Source organism: Galleria mellonella, unplaced genomic scaffold (assembly GCF_026898425.1).
Source record: "Galleria mellonella isolate WM207_F2 unplaced genomic scaffold, CSIRO_AGI_GalMel_v1 utg1260, whole genome shotgun sequence".
NCBI classification, from domain to species: Eukaryota; Metazoa; Arthropoda; class Insecta; order Lepidoptera; family Pyralidae; genus Galleria; species Galleria mellonella.
The window spans coordinates 1,097,170-1,120,731 of NW_026441985.1; the positions used below are offsets into that span (position 1 = coordinate 1,097,170).

Sequence of the window (23,562 nt, forward strand, 5' to 3'; positions counted from 1 at the left end):
AAACATCGATTCATGTAAAAGCAACTTTGTCCGAATCTTTTTAACTGATTATCTTAGCAGATTACATTGTATGTACTGTAATGAAAACTTTATTGATCAAGGAGTTTATTGTTTTTTATTGTGATGAGATGCCATAGAAAAAAAATAATTTGGTTAACATGCCGTTACATTGTTGTAGATATTTTATATATATAAATGGATGGAAATGGAATGGATTTGCGCTTGAGATAATACCAGTAATCAAACCATTTGACGAGAATATTTGCGTGCCACTTCAGAAAGGTTGCACCTATTTGGTTATTTATTTTTGTTGTATTTGTAATTGTTACAATAAAGTTTGTATGAAAGAATATATTTGAAAAATAGTATTAAAAAGTGAAATTGATTTAAAAAATCTCCATCAAGAAAGTGAATTTGGGTTAAAAAATCTGCGTCTTTGGTATATTTTTCTTCATAACACGTCCATGCAAATATTGAGGCGAGCAATTATTTTCCTTTAAAAATGTACATACTTTTTCAAGATAAGAACTATTTTAAAAGCAGTCTAGCAATATTTATATTTAAAATTGCATTTACTTAAATACACTGTAACTACACCGTACCAAATTTAAATACTTTAAGTAAAAATCATACTATTTCTGTATTTCAAGAGGTACCTATATGTGATCACTTATTTTCTTGCCATTTGTTTGATAAAGATAAACAATAATATAAATATATTATAGATAAACAATACTATCATCAATTCTACATTGCTTGCGTGGAATCACAAACCTACAGAATACATTTATGTATATGATGAACTTCACGACACTGTTAGCCGTAAGAGCGTAGTTACATCAATTCAATTTGGGCACCTCAGAGCTGTGCAAATTGGTTCGTCGGCCATCGGAGTTAACCCTTTGATGCCGATCATTTTAGCCATTGCCTTCACTTGAACGTTTCGTGACGTTATTTCGAATCAGCCCATAAATTGTGGTCAAAGCGATTTTGTATGAATTTAGATGAGTCATGTTGAATTCAAATTTCTCTTATTTAAAATGGTCCAATTGCATTTTTTTAATAAAATGTTTTATTTAAAATAAACTGCATTATTGTATTAAATCATTGTAATAATGGTCGGAAAATTTACTTATTATATGGGAAAGATAGATGCGATGCCTTTCGCTGTGGAACTAATAGTTACTATTATAGTACATAATTCGCCTACTTTGTATTATCGTACTCTTGTCTCACAGATGTTAATTTGTTACTTTCTTTACTATTTAGCTTAAATATCATTAGATTTTTCGTAGATCTATATCAGTGTTATAATAATTCTCGGGTATCTTCATTTCAACTGTAACTCTAAGCATGTTGCATCATTTAGCTATAGTGTAGTCTCTTTATACAATATGAACTCATTTGAAGTTTCTATGGACAGCGTTCATATTATTTGCAAAAAATATTTAGACACTTAGATTCAATAATAAAATATAAAAAGGAAAACCAACATATATTACTTTAATAACATTACGAAGAAAAATTTTAAATAGCTGTGATTACAAATGAACAATAGAATTATATGTAGCGATGATTATCATTAATAAATGAGTTATAAGTTACAATCATAGAACAATGATATCTGCTGTCGCATATATAATTCTCATTGTATTCGTGTAACCTGATCCTTGTTTCCAACCAGATACTAATATGATTGGATCCCCGATCCTGATGAAGCCTTGTTCCATGGCCCATTTCATGCAAAAGGTGTACCGCTTTTCTAGGTCAATTGACCAATCTGTGTCGGGTGAATCTAAAATGAATACATAAAGGTAATTATCAAATGGTATATTAATAAATATTGTGTTATTTAGACCTTTTCCTTCGATTTTCTGAAGTAACAATAATACTCGTATGAACTTAGGTGTTGTATCGTATACATACTGTAAATATAATATGGTCATTTACTGGAATCATCAGGAAAGGATACGCAATTTGAAATAATCTAAATAGTTAATATTACTTACTATATCTATGAAAACATTATTACACAGGGTTAGTCGTGAAACTAAAAAACTTTCCCCAAAGATAAAATTAGAAAAATTAAAAGAATTTTTGGAATATTCACGTAGGTCTTACGATTTAGTGTAAAAGGTTGAAAAAATATTTTCATATTCTGATTATTGTTTTTGGGATAAATTGTTCAGTTTCATACATGATTATGGTCGATACCTTTGACTGACTTTGCTTTAGTTTGATGATGCTAAAAAAGGTATATCTTTATCATTTTGATTATTTTACTGTGGGTTGAAATTTAGTTGTTGGATTGACTAGTTTATTATTATATAAGTAAATTTGACTAACCTTCGTAAATAAGAGGTATGATTCCTCTCCACATGTGTAATTGACGAGCAATGGGTGCATATCTAGTTACAGCTATAATTGGACATCTAGGTCTGTATTTAGCAACTATCTGAGCTGACTTGCCAGTGGTAGTGATCACTATTATGGCTGCAGCTATTGTTCTTTGTGCTGCTAAGACAGCAGCTAATGCAGAACCTGTAGCTTGATCACAAGGCAAGGAGGTCTGAGAAATAAAAAAAGTTGTTTAGACTGAATTATATAAAATTATGATATTATAAGAATACATTTATATAATAAACATCAAAATATAGAATTTATTTCAAGTTTCTTTTGGCTTATTGCGAATTGTTTAAAATAACGGAGAACATTGTAGTTTTAACCCTTCTTTGCATAATGGTGGAAATTTACATCATAACATTGAATGCCATAAAATTATAAAAAAGAACAATTTAATTTTAAGTTGATCGTGTCTGGATACCTTTTTAATGTCCATTTCAGAAAAAAAAACATACCTGTCAAATTTATTTTTATAACCATTTTTCCTTTAATATTGAACATGAATTATATCACTTGATTTATTTTAGTGATGTGTAAATTGTACTCAGGAATAGTAACGATGTACTAATATGTGCAACATAGTGATGTGTATGGTGGATGCTTATGAGTTTCCAATAGTAGGCCATCAACTTGTTTAACGAAAAAGTTGTATACAAAAGTACCTATTGTTTGAAATATAAGATTTTATACCTTATCAATGAGATCATGAAATATTTGCTTTGTCCAAACACACGCTTCAGCCTCTTTACAAGAACTGGCTAAGCATGCAACTGTCTCTGTTGGGTATTGACCTACTGCAGTCTCTGCAGAGAGTACTAGAGCATCAACTCCGTCTAGGATACAATTGGCTATATCCAATAGTTCAGCTCTAAGTGGGATTTTCTTATATCTCATACTACTCAGTAGGTGAGCACTTACGCTTACTGGTACATTGCACTACAAAAAACATTTTTTTTCGACTATATTGGCTATATTTTAGCGGCTTTAATTTAAGAGAAATTTGTTTGAATACGTTACTATATTTGCTCGAGCTATCATGTTTTTCTGAGCTATCACTAATTTTTTTGGCGTGATGTCAGAGCCAAGTTCTTGTCTAGTTATCATTATGCCATTTGTAACCTACAAAAATTTGGAATATTAACTAGTTAGAAATTCAATAAATCGTTTAGTATTGTGGTTATTTATGTCGGCTTTGCTCATGTCTTAATTTCGGGGATGCCCGACTAGTTTCGAACTCAATATGCCAAACCCTTATTAATCAGCGCGGTTCACGGTTATGCTGCGAGCAGCATTACGGGACCAGCGAGCTGTTTTTCTCTTTCTCTGCATTCATGTGGTCGGCAGCGTTGGTAATGGTTTAGCCGGTATAAATAATTACAATACAATACTCAAGATAGCTATTATTCAACAATGATTTGATGTTTTGTAAATTTATTATCAATTTAACTTACAGCAAGTATATCATCAAAGTTACGGAAACCTTCAATAGTTTGAATATTAGCAATTATTGCAATTTTTTTCCCTTTTTCACCTAATAAACTTCGGAGTTCTGTTATTGCTACAGGCGAATGGACAAAGGAGGCTATGATTATATCGATCTGAAGTAAAAATAAAAGTAACAATTATAATTTATAGCTTGTAAATTAATGAATGTGTTCATTTTGTTGCAATTACAATGTCATTCTTTATTTCTAAAATTTTAATTTTAATAATAAATTTTACAGTAAAATCACTGATTTAAAAATTACTATAAGCTAAATTCATAATTTATATAAATCGTAATGTTTCTATTACAAATTTTTATTTTAAAGCTAGTTTTATGAAAAAGCATTTTAAAATAGTTGCTACTCTTATTATGTTATTTAGAATAAATAAATAAAACAGATACCTGATGACGTACTGCCATTTCAATGTCTAACTTATCTCTGTCAGAGTAATTAGGCATATTAAATACTACATTAGGAACAAACACATCTTTGTACGATCCTAAAAACCCGCCTCTTTCAATTTTACATGTTAAAGTCGAAGTTGAAATCATTTCGACTTTTAACATAATCGTTTCATTATCTAGTAAAATATAATCTCCTTTGGATATTTGGTCAGCAAAATATATAAAGTCTACATATACAGTGTAGGTAGAACATCTCTCTCGATAGGTTTCGTCTGTAGTTATTCTAACCACTTCACCTGTTTTTAACTCTACGGTCTCACCGTAACTCTAGAATAAAAAATAAATAAAAATATAAACATTATAATTGAATAGTCATATACCAGTAGTCGTAGATGATAAATGTGCATTGCAAATTTAAACTCTTTTTTGAAATTTGTATCGAATTAAAAGAGTGTAAAAAAACCATGCAGTGAAAATTAATAGTGTATTTCAGTGCAGTTCATTCATAAAACTTTTAAACAGTGTTTTGTCTCTTTCTTTTGACAGCATTTTTAATTTAAAAAAAGTCCTATATTTTAATGAGCTACAGAGAATGCTTGAAATTTTGTTGCGTACTGTATTCGAAATCAGGGTATTCGTAAAAGAGTGAAAGTGACTGATGTAGTTCGAAAAATCGCCAAGTCAAATTCAAAATAAATCAGCCATATAACTCAAATAACTGATAATCGATGGAGCAGAAATGTTCTCGACTCCATAAAGGAAAACACAGTGAATTTACCGTTTACTAGTTTACTAGATGAAGCGAAGACCTCGATGTGTTACAGAGAATTATTGCGTGTACTTGTATTAGGGTCAGTCTTTATATACAGGCAATAAGCAGTTTATAGAGAATGATTATGGTTAATGGTGAAAATTGATGATCACAATCATCAAGATGATAGATTAATAATTAAGTTTTCACTAATTGTATGATTGTTACCTTAGTATAAATTAACACTTAGCTGTGAGAGCTGTATACGCATCCAATTGATATGTTCATTTAGCCTTAAGCTTACGTATAGCATTGTACCTAGTCTGTTAACTATTGTGAACATATACTATGCATATACTATTTTTTTATTTTCAAATAACAATTCAATTCACTTGAAAAGGTTTGCTGGAACAAATCTCTTATTAGAGATAAGCTCGCCTTATACATTACGTTTAAAATTAATTGTTCTTAACATTGTGTTTGTGTACAATAAAGAATAAAGAAAGAATATTGTTAGTGTATCTTCTATAAATAAATTAATTAATGACGAATTATTAATGCTTTACATACTTCTGCTATACGGCCAGTTCGTATTTTCCTACCGGCTAATCTAGTAGCAATGGCTAGAGGATAATTCCTTCCCATCTTAGCACTGTAATTCTTTGCTGCTTGTCTAAGCATCTTTATTGTCTCGACATGTTCTTCCCTCGAGCCGTAACATAAGTTCAGCACAGCAACATTCATGCCAGATGCGATCATTTTCTCCATAGTTTCTACATCGTTTGTTGATTTTCCTGGTGTATAAAAATATTATTAAAAATATATTTCATAATTTTTATATTAAGTTAGGACGCAGAAATATTAAATTTAATTTAAAAAATGTAGTCACAATACTTTATAACTATTAGGTACTTTCTAAACATAGAAACTGTAATTTGAATAGTTTAACTTATTAAATTAAAACATAATAAAAGGTCATATAGAACTCTTCACTTCTTTCTTTACCGTGAATGTCGTAAAAGGCAATTAAGGAAACTTAATGGTCGAGGGATGGACAGCAGCGTCCTTCTAAAAACATCACCAAAGCCTCACTGCATTTGCCAACCAGCCTGTCAAGCGTGGTAACTATTGGCAGTATCCCTCCATCCCTCTGGGGAAGCATATGTTAAGCAGTGGATAATTAAAGGCTGATATGATGACGATGAAATTGATTCATGATTGAGCAAAAACAACACGTACGAGTAATACATAAAAAAACTGTAACTTTTTGTGTATGTGTTATGCGATGACTAATGATTAATGTTTTTTAATCGATAGGTGATTTATTCTCGTATTGATCTAAAGTATATTAGGTGCTATTGCCATGACAGACATCGATATTTTATTAATAGATATGCACTAAGGTATAGTTAATTTTATTATGAATTTGGTTCAATATTACTTGATGTTATCTACTTAATAAAAATAAATAAATATGTTCATAACTGTAATTCCTGTCACCGTTGTAAGTACTCGAGATGTTCACATTTTGTCAAATATATAATTAATATAAGTGTAATAGAGTAAGAAGGCGAATCCATCCCTATCACCATTACCATAAGAACAACATATTGCATGTAATTGATATTTTGTAGTTTACATTAATTAGTTGATACTTTATATTCTCATTTGGCATCAAAATCATAGATATTTGGCAACAGACACGTATGCAAAATCATGTTAAGTGCAAAATGTATATAGGTCAACAACATCTATCTTATTAATGTAAAAAAATTGTAATTAGATATTATTTGTACTTGGGAAATATTGAAGAAAAATATGACGTCTTGTCGTATAATAGATAGATATCAAAACAATATTTTTAAGAATTTTGTGTCTTTTTTAAGTACACTACCGGGACTTAACTTTTGTCTGTCTGTCTGCAAAGACTATTGCACGAAATTGTGTGCCATTTTCACAGTTGTGCGGCTGAATGTCTAACTTAAAATTTGATGTTATATATTTTTTCTGTTACGTTATGAAGTGGTGGACTATTTAATTGGTTTTCCTACTTCTCAAATCCATGAATACGCAACTAGTGTTATATGGACTAGTAGATTTTTAGGCTTATAAAAATAGACTTGTGAATATACTATGCGATAACCATCCATCATAGTAAACTCTCTGACCTTAAATCTTAATCATATAGATAGAGTGTCTTCATACAAATGCTTAGAGAAAAGTTGATCAAGTTTTTCTTACAATTTTGCGTGATAAATAGTTATATAGATGTAGAAATAAATCATAAACAGCCTATTTACATTTGCCTACCGCAAGTTAGGTGATATCTATGACATTAATCTATCAATTTTAAAGATTTTCGTTGTCTGGCTCTTTATAGCACAAGGTATACTAGCTTGAAAACCAACTAGGCGGTTAATATGATTGTGATACATAATTTTAAGAGAAACTGTATAAATGAAAGAAATATTACCCATTGTAGCAAAAATGCCAGTTAGTCTTTGACATCCAGGTGGAGATTTAATGTCCAAATTCAGTACATGGTCCAACGGTGTGTACGCATTTGCTGCGGGAAGCTGTTGTCCTGGTAACTCCATTGCATCATACTTGAACATTTATACATTATATCAGATACTATAACAACCAAATAATGCTACCATTTCATTGCATAAGACAGAGTCCATTATTACAACCTGGCAATTTAGCTTTGTTTAGTTTTTATTTTTTGATGTATATGCGCTTTGCTCCAAGTTTGTTAGTTATGGGAGGATATGACGATGCAATACAAATAAGCAACTAAATATAGTAGATACTATTAAATTTATTTATTGTTCCACCAGGACTGATCACGAGATTTCACTAGCAACTTGTGTAATATAAGAAAAATTATATTTGCTACTGCTTTTATTCTTATAAATGTGAAACGATGTTTGTTACTATTTCACGTAAATAAGTTAATTTACAGGGTACAGAGGAATAACACCTGAGTCTTCAGGAATGGCAACGCATGGGGAGTATAATGGACGAAACAGTATACTCTGTTACTGGTACTGCTCATGTCTATAGTCGACGGTTACCACTTTCCACCAGCTTGTTTGCCATTCTTAGTTGCATAAATAAAAAGTAAAAACTATTGAACAGTTTTAAATGATTTGGCACACGGATAGCTTATATTTTAACTTAGGACATACGATATTTTTTTTTAATGGATGATAATGGAATGGTTACCCCACCAGCGCTGTTGGTATACACCGGCAGGGCACTAGTGAGGGATGAGGATGAAGCGGGTCAGTTAGCCCATCGTGACGAATTCAACAAGAATTGTTTACGATGGTTTCCAGGGGGAACCACCTGGAGGTCGACCTGATAGGGTATATTGCTAGCAATATTGAACTCCATTGCTAACAATCCCTTTCCCCCCGGACATAGGATAATTATAATTTGTATGTGCTACTCACCATTACAATCTATTTGACGATTATTGTCTTTTATAAGATTCTAAGGATAAAAAAGAATTCGTCCTAATATTGATTAGAAACTAATACTCACTTCATTTAATTTTTTATCAAATTCAGTAGGCCACACCATATTCTGTAATGAAAATTATTAAATTTATTGTAAATAAAAATAAAAATAAGATTCTTCAAAACTATACTTGTTATAAAAGTCAAGGCAACTCGTTGAAAAACTTCCAATGGTTAAATGACAGACTATATTTTTTAAGGAAGTTATCAAAAAGAGTTTCGTTCAAACAGATTGAATACGAAATAAATGTTTGGTAACTTTGCATTTGAGAATTTTAAAAGGATAAATTTTCCAACTGAGTGTATATTTTAAGTTTTAAGATGTAATCCACAAAAAAATGTAATACAGATGAGTAACTTTAAAGTATAACACATAGCTCATTAAATCTATGGTATGTACCATAAACATAGCATAACGTATTTATAATTTAAATTGTCTATTATATTGTCTACGCTAAAAATGCTTATCATTTTCGAACAGCTTGCTTATAAAAAATAGTAGTATAAAAAATATATATCTTTTTATTTTTACAATTAAATCACGAGGTAAACTAACCATCCCACAATTTTCAATATTTTTCATTTATCTGATCCACAAACCTCGTTTTGATCCCCTAATGGTTTTCCCACAAATAAAACTTGGCTTTGTTTATTTTCTCTCGCTTTATTTATTTTTGTTGCTGTTGTTAGCGACAGCTGCGCCCTTTGTTTATCATTCCGCTTACCGTGATCGGTATTCTTCGGTTTCGTTTGTAATTCACCTGACTTTGGCTAAACAGAGGGTAATCCGGTCCAATCCCGCTAACGCCGCGGGATTGTGACAAGTTTTGTTTGAGTGGAATCGCTAATGATTGCAGCGATGGTTTGTTCAAGTCAAATTTAAAGGGAACGATAAATATTCTTATAAATCCTAACAAAATCTTACTATTATTATAAATGTGAATGTACAGTTTTTTTGGATGAATAGATTTTGGAATATTTATTGCAAATAGTAGCTGAAGACATTTGAATATTAAGTTCTAATATTTACGTTTAAACGTTCAATGGATTTAAATTATATTTGGTATAAACTTAGATTATATCCTAGATACACAAAGAGTAGTTTGTTAGTAAAATTTAGGTGTATCAAGCCGCATATTATGGTCACTGTTGAAATAAATGAAAATATAATAAGTAAGAAAAAAACGTAAAAATGCATTTCTGATTTTCTAGTGAATTATTACAAGTTTAAAGGATAAATTATGTGTAAATTTATTTACATTCCCTGTAATTTATAGTAAACAGTATTTTTAAGAAAAAAAAAATTGAATTTATTATTTTAGGAACAAGAACTAATCCAATATATTGGTGTAGTTAGATATTACAAAACAAATATTGTATGTATTTTTAAAATTATGTGTGCTTTTATATAACTATTTTTGCTTGTAATTTATAATATATAAAGAAAATAGTTTCATCATCGTTCAGACAAAGAGGCACTTTGTTATCATTTTGTATCTCTAGTTGTGCTTGTTGAATTCTCTTGGGTGGTGCAATCAATAAAATCTTCGTCCGTCGAGTGAGTAATCCTTTGTGCTGAAATCACGGATCCTGTCCCTATGGCATAAATCAGATGTAGAATAAAAATCAGGATTCCTAATGCTTGAAGTAGGTACTATAAAATTTATTTAACTTTGTTTTTCTTGTAATGTTTTGTAGAATGTAATGTGAGACGGTTTTGATTTACACGACTATTTATTTTTCTTTTATTTTAAAATAATAATAATAATAAAATAGTATTTGTCTTAAAGATAGTTTTTTATTTTTTTAATATTTTATGCTGATTATCAGTTCAGACGATATAGATAAAGAAGAAAATAGAGGTACTGAAAATATCTGGAGGTCACAATGATTATAATCACGGACATGGACAAAACGACAAAATTTCAATTACAATAAAAAGAATCAAAAAATTAAATTTGGAAAATAAATCAAAGCAGCCAAAAATATTAAATATAGAGAAATAAGGAAGTCCTCAGGAATAGCAACGCATGGGGGGTATCATGGGCGAAACAGTATATTCTGTTATGTCCACGGTACTGCTCATATCTATAGGCGACGGTTACCACTTTCCATCAGGTGGGCCGTCAGTTTGTTTGCCATTCTAAGTTATATAAAAAAAAAATAGTATTAACTCATCTAAATAATCGAATATTTTTCCCTATATAAAAGTCATTATAAGATTAAATATGATAGTAATTTTCAGTTTTCAAATAATAATCTTCAAATTTATATTTTTTAGGTTATCTGAAAATAATCGAATATTTTACTTTCTTGAAAAGGAATGATTTCAGATATAAATAATACTATTAACAAATACTTAAAGGTGGAATGATGATCAAAATCATCAAAGACTAGTTTCAACTGCTTTTAGTATTTGTAGCCTGATATTAGGGCAAAGAGTTAATAAACTTTTTTCCCTATCATCAAACAATAATAGCAACAGTAACAAGAGATTATTGTCTGTTCTCAGCATTTGCTTATTACTATATTTTAATAGCAAATGGTTATAGTATATTATTTGTTTTAAAAACTAAATATATGCATTGTTCATATTTGTTCATTTTTATTAATTATTAATGAGTTGAATATGCTTTTGTTTGTCTCGAGTATTGTACAAACAATGTTCCCCATATTATTTCTAGTCACCCTAATGCAAGAACTCAAGGAAAATTATTGCAAGTTGTTTTGCTACCATTTTCCTTATTTATTTGTATGATTGACTGGATATCGTCGTCTTCGTTGTCGTATTCGTTTTTACAGAATTTAAATAATATGTTAAAAGTTTATGAAGTGCTGACAGTTCAAATGGACAAAAGTCAAATCTCAGAGGTTCTAAGATCGAATATCTAATATCAAATGTATTGGATCTATATCTAACCATTTGAATTTTCGACTGATTTCAAAAAGAAAGAGGTTCTCTATTCGATTGTATGTTTTAAGTTTGTTACATCATAACTCTGTCAATTGTAAACCGATTTAGAAAATTTAGACTCGAGGATGATAATTCTAAAATACATTATTATCGGCTGATTCGGCTGCTATGTTTGCTTTGCTAGTTTTCTTTTATGCTACAGCGGTGGCAAACAAGCATACGGTCTCGGTAGGAAGCTCATTCCACAGCCTGAGCGTTCGAGGGAGAAAATTCCTTTGAAACCACACAGTACCTGTAGTTAATGGACTACAAAATTTTCTGGACTTGTCCATGTTTGTGACACTATGTTACTGGCAGAATTCCCCTATGTGGGAGGCTATGTTCAGCAATGGACAGTTAACGATTATATAACGGTATAACAATTATATATTATTTTAAAGTATTAGTAATAATATTATACGAGTATACTCTATAATATTATCTAAATATTATATCTAAAAAAATAACTTTCATGATAGTGTTCGTATTATGCCAAACCTAAAATTTATATAATTGGGATAAGGGTAAGAGGATAATGATTTAAAAAACAGTACCTACACATTTGGAGTTACAACAAAAGAATATGACACAATGGGTTAAATAAACGCAAGAAGTTTCAACTCATTGAGACCGATTCCTTAAAACGTAAGTTAAAATAGAGTTTCAATTCCTATTTGTTGAAACTTTATTACAGGAAAAGCACTCAGAGTTTACTATTCAATCTGAATCTCCTGTGGCAAAAAGCTAAACTTAAAATTCAATAGTGCCATTGTTAAGTTATTACCAGTTGACATTTCGCTCTTACCCATTTTTGTATGTCGATCATTCGGTACTTATTAATATTTTCTAATTCGTATATCAAAAATTCTCTTGAAAAAAGTATAGCATCTGACTCCTAAATAAAAACCTCTAATTATTATGAATGATTAAAAAAAAACCTATCTTAATCGTGACTAGAAAGATGGTCATATGTTATAATGATTTAACCTTATAAATCATCTATATTATTTATACCTTACTGTGTACATATTTCGCTTAAGATAATAGGTCTTTTAATCTTTTTTCCTACATACTGTTTTATTTTCTTCAACGTATTCACATGACGAACGTAGTGTATTAAAATCATGTCCAATTGAAATGAAAAGAATTAAAAATATAAATACTGCTAATGTTTATTCTATATCAGAGGAATTTGATTTCATAATTTAGATTAAATCTCTATCTATCTATCTATCTTCATATCAGGTGCCTTGCATACATCTCTTGCTTTCTGCACTTTTATAATTTAGATCTGCTATTGAAAATATTAAAGATATCTATTTTATTTTAAGTCTCATACTTAACTAAAACAAGCTTCACTATAACAGAGATTTGACTTGAGAGACTTGGAAGTTTATAATAAGTGGAACTTACCTGGTATTGTAATGCAAATCTATTTAAAGTGAATATTTAGCTATGTAACTGTTTCTAACTGATACATAACACATGTTGTGTAGATTCCCTTCTTTAGCCTATAGACGTGTCGTCTATGGTCTCAGTACACTGTAGAATTATTTAATCTAGTAAATTTTAACATTAAGTGTTAAATATAGATTATCTATATATATTTCGCTTTGGTGTGTTATTGTTTTCGTAATAGTTTAATCATTGTTAGTGTCTATGAGTAGCTGTATATAATGACGAGGAAATCCTGTATATGTTTCTTTACTTATGTGGCGTGACATTGTTTACATTACAATAAAAATGGTATTAATCTTGAATACGATCTATCTGGGTGCTAAATCTATTTTAAATCAGTTGAGCCATTTAAGTTTAATTTATTAAACACTTTAAATATCTTTATAAACTTTCGCATAATATTAGTAGGTTAAATTAGCACCGCGCCAAAAGACGTAGATAGAGATAATAAGATTCTCATTACATTTACATAATTTTTTTACTTAATTTATATTCGTAACTCAATTTATGCATATATGCCTGTATGGGAGATTTTTAACTCCATCTGAAGGCAATAAATTTCAAAATATATAGATAACGACTTACAGAGATTTGAAAATATTTGTAGAAAATGTTTAAATTGAAAAATATTGTAAACTGTCAAAATTCGAATATAATTTTGACTAATTTAGAAATTTTATAATATTTTTTCAATTCTGCCTCTTTTACCTGTTTAGAAATAAAACAAACAATAGAGTTTATAAGTTATAATAATCTATTTTTGATGTTGGTTGTAAGATTAAAACGGAAACCTAAACTTAGCATAATTATATAAGAAATTAAAATATTTGTGCATTAATATGTAATATATCTACAAAAATAATTTAGTAATAAAAGGAAATATGTATGTAAAATTAAATATTTAATATATTATATTTTAACACTACAATTTTATCTAAATTAATATTGTATAATTTATGAAAAGATTTAAACATGTTTGAAATAAATAAATAGTAAATTAAAAAGTTTATCAAACTATAGGATGTTTTACCAGGCACTGGAATATACTCGTATTATGCATGTTCGGGACAATTCATTCTGAAAAAAGAACAATGTTACATCTTAATAATATTAATGAACAAAAATAGTACACGATATTTATGGCATTGATTGTATTAGTTCGAGTTTGTGTTCTTATATTACCCTTTTCTAATATCAAATCCTTGCATCAATGAAGTATGGTATTTTATTGAAATTAAAAACTTGTTTGGTATGTCTTTATTCAAAATTGATCAGTCGTATTATTATTATTTGTATATAATATATAGTTATTATTTGAGTTTGCGTCTAACGACTTAGACCCTATTATCACGATCAGATGAGACTGTTGTCAATGCGTTTAAATTTATAAAAAAAAAAAATTAGGCACTATTTACATACAGCTGCAAATTTAACACATCAGTGGCCGTCCAGTAAGAGAAATCATTTCCGTAGATTTTGCACGAATTTGTACATGTAGAGACTAACAGCAGCAATCAGTTTGATGGTATACAGGTACTTTACTATGGATGTCTGCAACACTACAGGCATCACGTGAGCGTTACCAACCCTGAAGAGATCTATGCCTTTTCTGAGAATGCCACGTATCAATCTCATTAAGATTAGATACTAGGAACCGTGTAGGTCTCGGCATAGAATACGCCAATCTTTCCTTTCCCGTGGATATTATAAGAGGCGACTAAGGGAGCTATGGTCGAGAGATGTGCAGCAGAGTCCATCTTAAAACATTAAAAACCAAACTGCGGTTGCCAACTTGCCTGCCAAGCGTGGCAATTACTGACAAAAATCCCCCCTTATGGGGGCAATTAATGGCCGATACAATACAAAAAAATAACTAAGGTACCTATGTTTCTTTGTTTCTTCAGAAACAACCTTCCAGCAGCTAACATTGTCACAGAAGGAACTGGTAGGCGTGGACTTTCGGAGAGCTACGTACATATTCCCGTATTTGAGAATGTCACGTTTGATGCCGTAAGCAACCGCGAATTCAATACGTGCCATCATCTCATCCTGCCAGTTTTTTAAAGGTTTTTCTGTAAAAAACAAATATATGTATAAATACTCTTTATCAATTAAAAATAATATATTAACACACGAGAAAATAAAAATAAATGAAGGTCTGGGATGATTTTTAATTTTATTTTTTAACTTTAATTAATTGATGGAATTTTATTTTGCCTTTTTGTGGTTCTTAAATAAAATATAGTATAATTTATTTAAGAACCACAAATCCCTGTGGCGAACTGATCGCGACTATTAGTCCAGTGGATCATGGCAAGACAAAAATATAATAAATATTATATTAGCAAAATTGCTAATTTAGCGAAAGATGCTCAGATGTAATGCTCATACTAATATAAACAAGTACTAAGAATAATTTTCCGTTTTATGTTTCATTAAGAAATGAAATAAAAAATACTACTATACTACATAATTGTGTACTCGACTATGTTGTTTCATTTGAGATTTCAAGAAATATGTAATTGGTAGATTACAGAGGGTTTCGTCAGTAAACAGTAGATCTTGGGTCTAGTCTAATCGGCCACACCTTCTATTTGTTTTATTTAAAATTCTCTTCCTGTTTTGGTGAAACACATGTGAAATAAATAGCCAAGTCTGATACTTAGAAAAGGTACAGAGAAAAATAATATAAATAAAACAAACTGTAAATAAAATAATCTGTAAATAAATAAATAAACAATTTACAACATAATGCGAGTACACAATATTTATGTAAAGTAATATTACCAAATACAATTCAACTCGCATTAAAATGTATAAACGTTAATATATATCCATTTCGTATTCTAGAGCTTGGTTCTAAACACAAGATTAAGGCAGGTAGATCCATATAAATTATTTATTTTCATGAATAGAAAACTGTTGAAACCTGAGACAGTTAAAGACAGAGTGGATTACAAAAGGCCGTTTTAAATATTAAAAATGTAGTAGTAAATTTTGTTAAGTATTTTTTGTTTCTATGTACAAATAAGGAACTGATTTTTTAAAATGGTAACCCCACCTACACTTTTGGTATTTGCTGGCGGGGTACAACACCCTGTTAGAGTTATTATTAGGCACGGATCTAATCCCAACCGAAAAGGATATTTGTTTACTAATACTATGGCTTGGCATAGTGTTTTGTCTTTCTCTTTGATTGGAGTATTATGTATAGTTTTCTAAGATGCGAGTACATCTTAGAATATTTTGGATTAAAAGAATGGTACGAGTTGTTAAATCTTATTACAATATTCAATATAGTATTTGTCTTTAGATATTAAATCTATATTAATATTAATAAAAGGAAAGATTTATTCGTTGATAATCGATAAATTTAAAAATTACTCACCCAATTTGCAAACTTATTTCACTTATAAAAAGCTATAATATCATCATAGACTAAATATTATTTTCGAAAATTCTGTCTACCTGTGAAGTCGTCGGATTGCTAGTAGGATATCAATATAAAACAACTATGTACTCACTAGAATATATTATAGGAATGATTCCTCTATAAAGTTGCAGTTTCCTAGCAACGATAGGATTAGAACTTAACGTTAATATTATAGCTTCAGGAGCTATATGGGCGAGTTGTATGGCAGTTCTTCCAGTTACAGTAGGCAGAATCACGACCTGACTTTCAGACTGTTTGACGAGCAGAGCGCATGAGAGTATGCAGGCTTCAGCTGCGTTCACGGGTGTTTTAAACTGGAAATAATATACTATATTTATATACTAATTCTTATTTGTAACTTTGTGTGATCGGAATAAAATTTTGATTGATAAGGATGAAATGTAGTCGTATGTTTTTTTATGCTACTGAAGTGGCAAACAAGCAAAGGACCCATCTGATGGCAAGTGTAGCCTAAGTGTAGTACCTAAATTGGCGAGTAGTTTTTATTCCTATGTATAATTGCGAACACATAGACAATAGGCGATCTTTTCCTCAATAAATTATAACACACACAATCACAACGTTTCTCGTAGTATATATTTTCTCAAAGTTGTACAATACAAGATTATAAAGATAAAAATTGTGATAAATTAATAAATAATAATTGTGATAAAATAATAATAGGTAAAAAATAAATAAAAACACTCGTCAATTTAGAAATTTTGCCTCAAATTATTTTTAATTATAAAATAATGATCAAAAACCACAAATCTCGATACTAACGCCATCTAGTATTTTGTGTTCAATTTTGTTTAGCGACCGATCACTTTAATTTTTTTTAATTGAAGAAATGTTATACCTATGTTGCTTACATTTAGATTTAGGTCAAAAACTTATACTAGTGTATGTGTACACACTAGTATAATTTTTTGATGTCGTATCGTTATTGCATTACAGTTTATAACTACGTGAGTACATTTTACTACATCTACGGTTGTCATTGTTTAAGCATAAAATATGTAATAACGATTATATTAAAGGCTATTTATTTATAACCTCCATGGACATTCTCCAGAAGTCGTCTTTCGGTGAAATAGACTCTACGGATTTACATATAGAGTCCAATATTCTCATTGCTGTTAATACATAACTGGCGTCGGTATATGCACGGAGAACGAATCCGCACCCTTGTAAAACTATATTTGTAATATCAGCTATATCAGTATTGGCCAGTAAACCATTTTGTAGAGTTTCTTCCAGAATATTCCCAGATATATATAAAGGTTTCCCTCCCTAAAACGAACAAAAAATGTGTTCCTTAAATGTGTAAATTGAAACACGTGTCTTTGCTCGTGTGATTAAGTATTTTATATTGAGATGATACTTTACTTGTACTATATTCAAACTAAAAAAATGTGTGAGTAAAAAAGACGCGGTTTTTTTACAACACAGGGGGCAAACGAGCATGCGGCTCACCTGATGGTAAGTGACTACGACCGCCCATGATCACCCACAACACTTACGGCATTGCAGGTGTGCTGCCGGCCTTTTAAAAAGAAATATGCTCTTTTCTTGAAGGTTATGTTGCCGCATCAGTTCGAAAATACTGCTGCTGGAAGTTGATTCCAAAGAGTTTATTGCAGAAAGTAATTGTTTCAAGGAAATTTTAGGGAAATGTATTTTTTCTTTGTTTTTTTTTAAAGTAATTTGATGGCTCACCTGATGGAAAATAGTAATCTTCGATTGTAGACATAAAAAACACTATGGTTATCACCGAATACGCTATAAAGTCCATGGTACCCTTCATGCATTGCTGAAGTCTACTGTGTTGTACCTCCGTATCTAACAATTTCACTGCCTATCTCATTCTTCAAATAGAAACACAGTTATGCAGGCACAGACGACTGGAAGATGATTGCGGTAATCCAATCGATGGCTTCGATCGAGTAGAAATCTTGTCGTCTATATTACTTACTATATATCTCCTAACTTGCTCTCTACATTCAAGATGTAGGGGATAGGTTTCTTTGAAATGTAGACTATCAGTTCCATTGTCAGCAATATAGCCCGCCAGGTCGACTTCTACATGGTCGCTTTTGGAATCCATCGTGCTGTATTCTAAGTGTAACTATCACAGTGCGTTACCTGACCTGCCCTTTCGTTCTCACCTATCATCCTTCACTGGTGCGTATACCGTTAGCGTAGGCGGGGCTACCTACTTCATTACTATCCATTAAAAAAAAAAAAACTCTATCCCTAAATATATATACTCAATGTGCCTAAATAGAGCAGGCATCCCGCCACCTGTATCAAATAGCGAGGACGGGATGTCTGAACAAATGCACATCCAACTAAAAAAAAAACCATAGTTACAATTAAGTAACATACCTTTCTACATTTAGCATTAACAATTAATTGTATAGCAGTCATTTTGTGTTTGTCGACTATTTCATGTGCGAGGAATTCCCTTGCTAAAATGACGCCGTCTGAATTCTGAAATAAATATTTAATAATTGCATTCATATTAAATTGAACGAGTAGCCTAGATAGGATAGGCCAAGCATATTGAAGTTTTCAAACCGAAACATTATTAAAATTGGAAAACTTTAAAATTGAAAACGGATTTGCGTAGTGCAAATCTGCACTATCTTTTATACTATGTAAATATTTCCTGGTTAGATTAATTTATAACTATCATTTTGTAAAGACATTTAGTTAGTTAGTTAGTTTAGTTTAGTTAGTAAAATTTGTGTCACACTCGCGGGATGAATTAATGAGTTTGGTTAGAAAATATATACTATTTCAATTGTATAATAACTAATAATTAACGATAAATAAATATAAACTTAGATATTAAAAAAATATATATAAAGATATAACAGATATGATAGACAACTCATTAACTCAATAAGTGCAGTGATATAAATGTTACTACTTCATACTGTGATATATATGGATAGACAGTCATAGATGTATATGATAAAAGTATATTTGCACCGTAATTTGTTGTTGCATTTTACCTATGGCTTTATAAATAGATTACTAAGATACGATTAGATATTGATAATATTGGTATCGCTCCAATATCTATATATTAGGTTCTTTTGGATATTGATGGTGGAAAAAAGGTCATTTTTCGTTCCAATATCGCTTGTACAGGTCGGATATCGATATTAAATTCGATTGGGTATTATATTAATTTCGATCAGGTTTCGACATTAAATATCGGATAACAGACAGACACAGTTGTTGGCACAGTATATAGATATTGTAACTAAAATATATAGATATTGTTGTATATTATCCACTCCTTCATACGACACTTCACATACCTCAATTATAGCATCGATATTATTCAAACCTTCTTGTTCACAAATTGTGCTTATTATTAAAGGAACACGAGTGCCGTTAAAATAGTTGCGTATCTTCTTTATCGTATCTGGGTAACGAATTGAATGTATGGTCACTATGTCCGCCTAAAACATATCAATACAGTACATGAAAATAGCAAGAAGAAAAATTAAAGACTTTATGAGTTGATTTTTTTTATTATTATATACAACGTGATAGAGAGTCAAGTGATATGTGGTGATATATACATACTCATAGCTATGAATGTTTTAAACACCAGAAATATCATTCGTGTATTGTTAATCTGTGTGATAAGAAAATAGTCGAGTCGAAGTACCCGATACCAAATCTGTAGTGGCAGAAGAATTAACAGATGAGCCAGAGACATCTTTTCAGTCACTGACTTTTTCTGATTTACATTTCATGTTTTTATATTTTGAATGGTAATTTACGTGACATACTTCAAATTCCTTTGCAAACTGCAGAAGTTCAACGTCCTTCTTTGTCAGCGGAGGTCTTTTGTGTATAACACCACGGACACAAACGAATCTGACGTTTCCCAAGTACCCTCCTCTTTCGACTTTACACATCACAGTCTTCGGCGAAATTACTTCGGTACAAAACATAACGATTTCTCCAAAACATAGTGACACTTCTGTGCCTGGTTTGACTAACTTCAGAGTGTATGGATCGTCTATAAATACTCGATGCTCGTCACATTGGTTCCAATATTGGACTTCACTTGTCAATTCTACTATTGACTGTTCACTGAGGTATATTTGTGGTTCTTTTATTTCCTGGAAAGTTCATAAGGGTTCTCAAAAAAGTTAGCACTCTTGGGAGTTAAGACTTTTTTATGGAGCACTTTCAATTATTAATTTCTTTTATTTGTACAGATCAAACTAAGAAATTAAGTGAAAAATGGATACGTGGTTTTATTTATCGACCTTTACGATGTGCTCGTAGTAGTGTAAGTTACTTTATGTAAAAGATACAGGGTTGAATTTCAATTGAACAAATATAAAATATGAGTTAGAAAATCTACCTATCTAAATAATCTTGGGTCTGGAAATTCATAGCTCTCTAGGATAGATTCTTACTTTGATGTTTAGTCAATTAATCTAATTTAGTAGCATATATTTAAGTTGCATTATTATCTAAAAATATTAAGAGAAGGTAAAAACGTGGCTTAACAACAAAATATCGTTAGTGAAGTTATAATATTACGCAAGCCAAAATTTGGCACTTTACAAGAGAGTAAAAAAACACAAAACTGAATAATGTATCTATTTTTGTTTCAAACGTATTACTTTTAAAACAACTGGATTTAATATAGGTCAGTTATTTAAATACGAGATTTTTGATTAGGTGATTCGGAAATTAGAACATGAAAACTGTAAAAAAGACATAAGTACTCTTAAAATTTTACTGATGATATCATAGTTCAATATTACAAACAATAAGTTCAGGACATTTAGTACATAAAGTAATTATAGATAAACTGTAAGTAATTGTAAATAAACTTAACATATCATGCAGTTATTTGCCCACAATATACAATAAACATAGTATATAATGATCCGAGTTTGTTTAGATTTTTTTTTAAATTCGTCGGACTGGGACAAAAATACAAAGCATTGGGGTGACTTACAAATATAATTCAGTATAAATTCCCTCATTTTCTTTTACAAAAAATGTCATTTATCACATTTTCTTTTGCTTTCTTTGTATAAAGTCTATGCATAATTTTATAAGTTACTTGATTTTGGACCTTATTATTATGAACTTGATGCACATAATTGAAGCAATATAATAAAGTTTTCACTAATATTATAAATGCGAAAGTGTGTTTATTACCTCTTAGCATATAACGACTTAACTAACTGAAATTACACGCACTATGTGCAATGGAGATTATAGGCAACTTTTAATTCCGGTCAGTGAGAATATTGTTACCAGAGGGAGACTTTGTACAAAAGTTGTATGTTTGGGTACCTCTGTCCCATTCGTGTTTCTACCCTGAAGCAGTTTTGTTTGCATGGGCATTACGGGGTACAGAGGAGTAACACCTGAGTCCTCAGGAATGGCAACGCATGGGGGTATCATGGGCGAAACAGTATACTCTGTTATGTCCATGGTACTGCTCATGTCTATAGGCGACGGTTACCACTTTCCATCAGGTGGGCCGTCAGCTTGTTTGCCATTCTAAGTTGTATAAAAAGAAAAAAAAAGTGGACAAAGTCGCGGATAAAAGCTACTTAAACTATAATACACCTAGATAGATTATCTACCAGTCAACCGTTGACAGGAATAACAGAAAATTTAATTGACAGTGCAACTTAAATATTAAATAATACTATAAGCATAATTGATGTTTTTGTAATAGCCTGCCTTTGTAGTAGTAGACATTGGAAGCGGCTTCGAAATAACTGGAGTCGGATTAAATACTATTAATATAATTTTATACGTAAGCAGTAGGTTTATATATACATTGATTTGGTTTTTACCATCATAATGTTAATAATTATTTCAATAAATAAATAAATATTTACATCTTTCAGAAATCCAGTTCTGATACAAGCATTAGGTATATCGATAGAAATGGCTATTGGCCAATTGGAGACTTCATATTTTTCGCAACACAATTTCACAGCATTGTTTAACATAGTTATTAATTTTAGTTTGTCATTTCTTGTTACATGCGTCATTTTGAATCTTATTATTCGGAGACCCATTTCTATGAAGTTTTGGATGTCGATTGAAGTCAGAGTATCTTCGCCTAGGAATAGATAATTTTATTATATAAACGCCTTTTTTACACCAGTTTAAAATATATTTTTTTTACTATGAAAAGAATGGCAGATGATAGGTTGATAAAATACATATACGATGCCAATATGGATGGCTGTAGGTACTGAGCAATACTTAGATTCACTTATTATGATGAGATGAATCGTACTATATATAGTTTTCGAATTCAGAATGCATACAACATGGGATGAGATATGAAACTGTAGGAAGCAATAATTATATGTAAATATAGAGGTCTTTCGCACTTGGTTCTTTCTGGTTACCCCACAAGGTACATCTTGGTGTGAAGATAGCATTGCGATATATTAATAGCAATACAGAATTTGGGGCAAGAGCACAACCAATAACACTCAAAATAGAGCCAATTTAGAAAAGTTATCCGCCTGTATATATGACTGTGTTCTGAAGAACTCCTCGATATGACGCCTACAGCTTTTCACCATCACATTGCTTGCCATCAGTGAAATTAATCCTCACACTCTAGAACTAGAACGCATTCATATTACGCACAATGAGGGTTCGGAGGAGCTTCCTTCCTCGATCACTCAGGTTGCGGAATGATCATCCTGCCAAGGCTTTCTCTAGAGACTACAGAAACTTTAATCCCATTCTTTAAAATGGTGTATTAAAGTTTCTTTAGGGTCGTTAATGCGCGCGTGATATCCCTGGTGTTACAGACGTCCATTGGCTACGGTGACCCCGTTTACTACCAGACGGGGCGTATGCTTGTTTGCCACCAAAGTAGTATAAAAAAAAGTTCGTTCCTAAATTGGCCCCATCGGGAATTGGACACGGGACGTCGTTAACGCATAACATATCGTATATTGCATAGTGTAGTCGACAATATTTTGACTGTGTCTGTTAGGTATTATACTTACAAAATGTAATAATAAATGGAGTAAGTCTGTATGGCTTCTCCTTTTTCTCTTTAAGGATCACATTCTCGTGACCCAAAAACAATGTGTTCTGCCGATGCATTACAGTCAT

At 30.8% G+C, this 23,562-nt stretch overlaps 1 protein-coding gene across 1 annotated transcript; it reads right to left on the reverse strand.

Annotated features, from left to right (window-relative positions):
* Positions 1-1,476: 1,476 nt before the first annotated feature.
* On the reverse strand, positions 1,477-23,562 carry LOC113515592 (uncharacterized). Its single transcript, XM_052900064.1, has 17 exons — positions 23,454-23,562; positions 22,317-22,543; positions 20,226-20,561; positions 19,746-19,889; positions 18,802-18,906; positions 17,470-17,706; positions 16,505-16,727; positions 14,863-15,052; positions 8,595-8,646; positions 7,519-7,651; positions 5,616-5,839; positions 4,292-4,621; positions 3,855-4,001; positions 3,421-3,522; positions 3,094-3,339; positions 2,347-2,569; positions 1,477-1,795 (listed from the first exon to the last, which is right to left on the reverse strand). Exons 1-17 carry the CDS (start codon positions 23,560-23,562, stop codon positions 1,608-1,610), a joined length of 3,216 nt encoding a protein of 1,071 aa, XP_052756024.1. The 3' UTR covers positions 1,477-1,607.

Coding starts and splice junctions, on each gene's coding strand:
- LOC113515592 (XM_052900064.1), bottom strand. CDS start 23,562: ATGACTGTAATGCATCGGCAGAACACATTGTTTTTGGGTCACGAGAAT. Junction 8,647..14,862: donor GAAGAAACAAAGAAACATAG/GTACCTTAGTTA, acceptor AATTTAATAATT/TTCATTACAGAATATGGTGT. Junction 4,002..4,291: donor AAATGGCAGTACGTCATCAG/GTATCTGTTTTA, acceptor TTTTTACTTCAG/ATCGATATAATCATAGCCTC.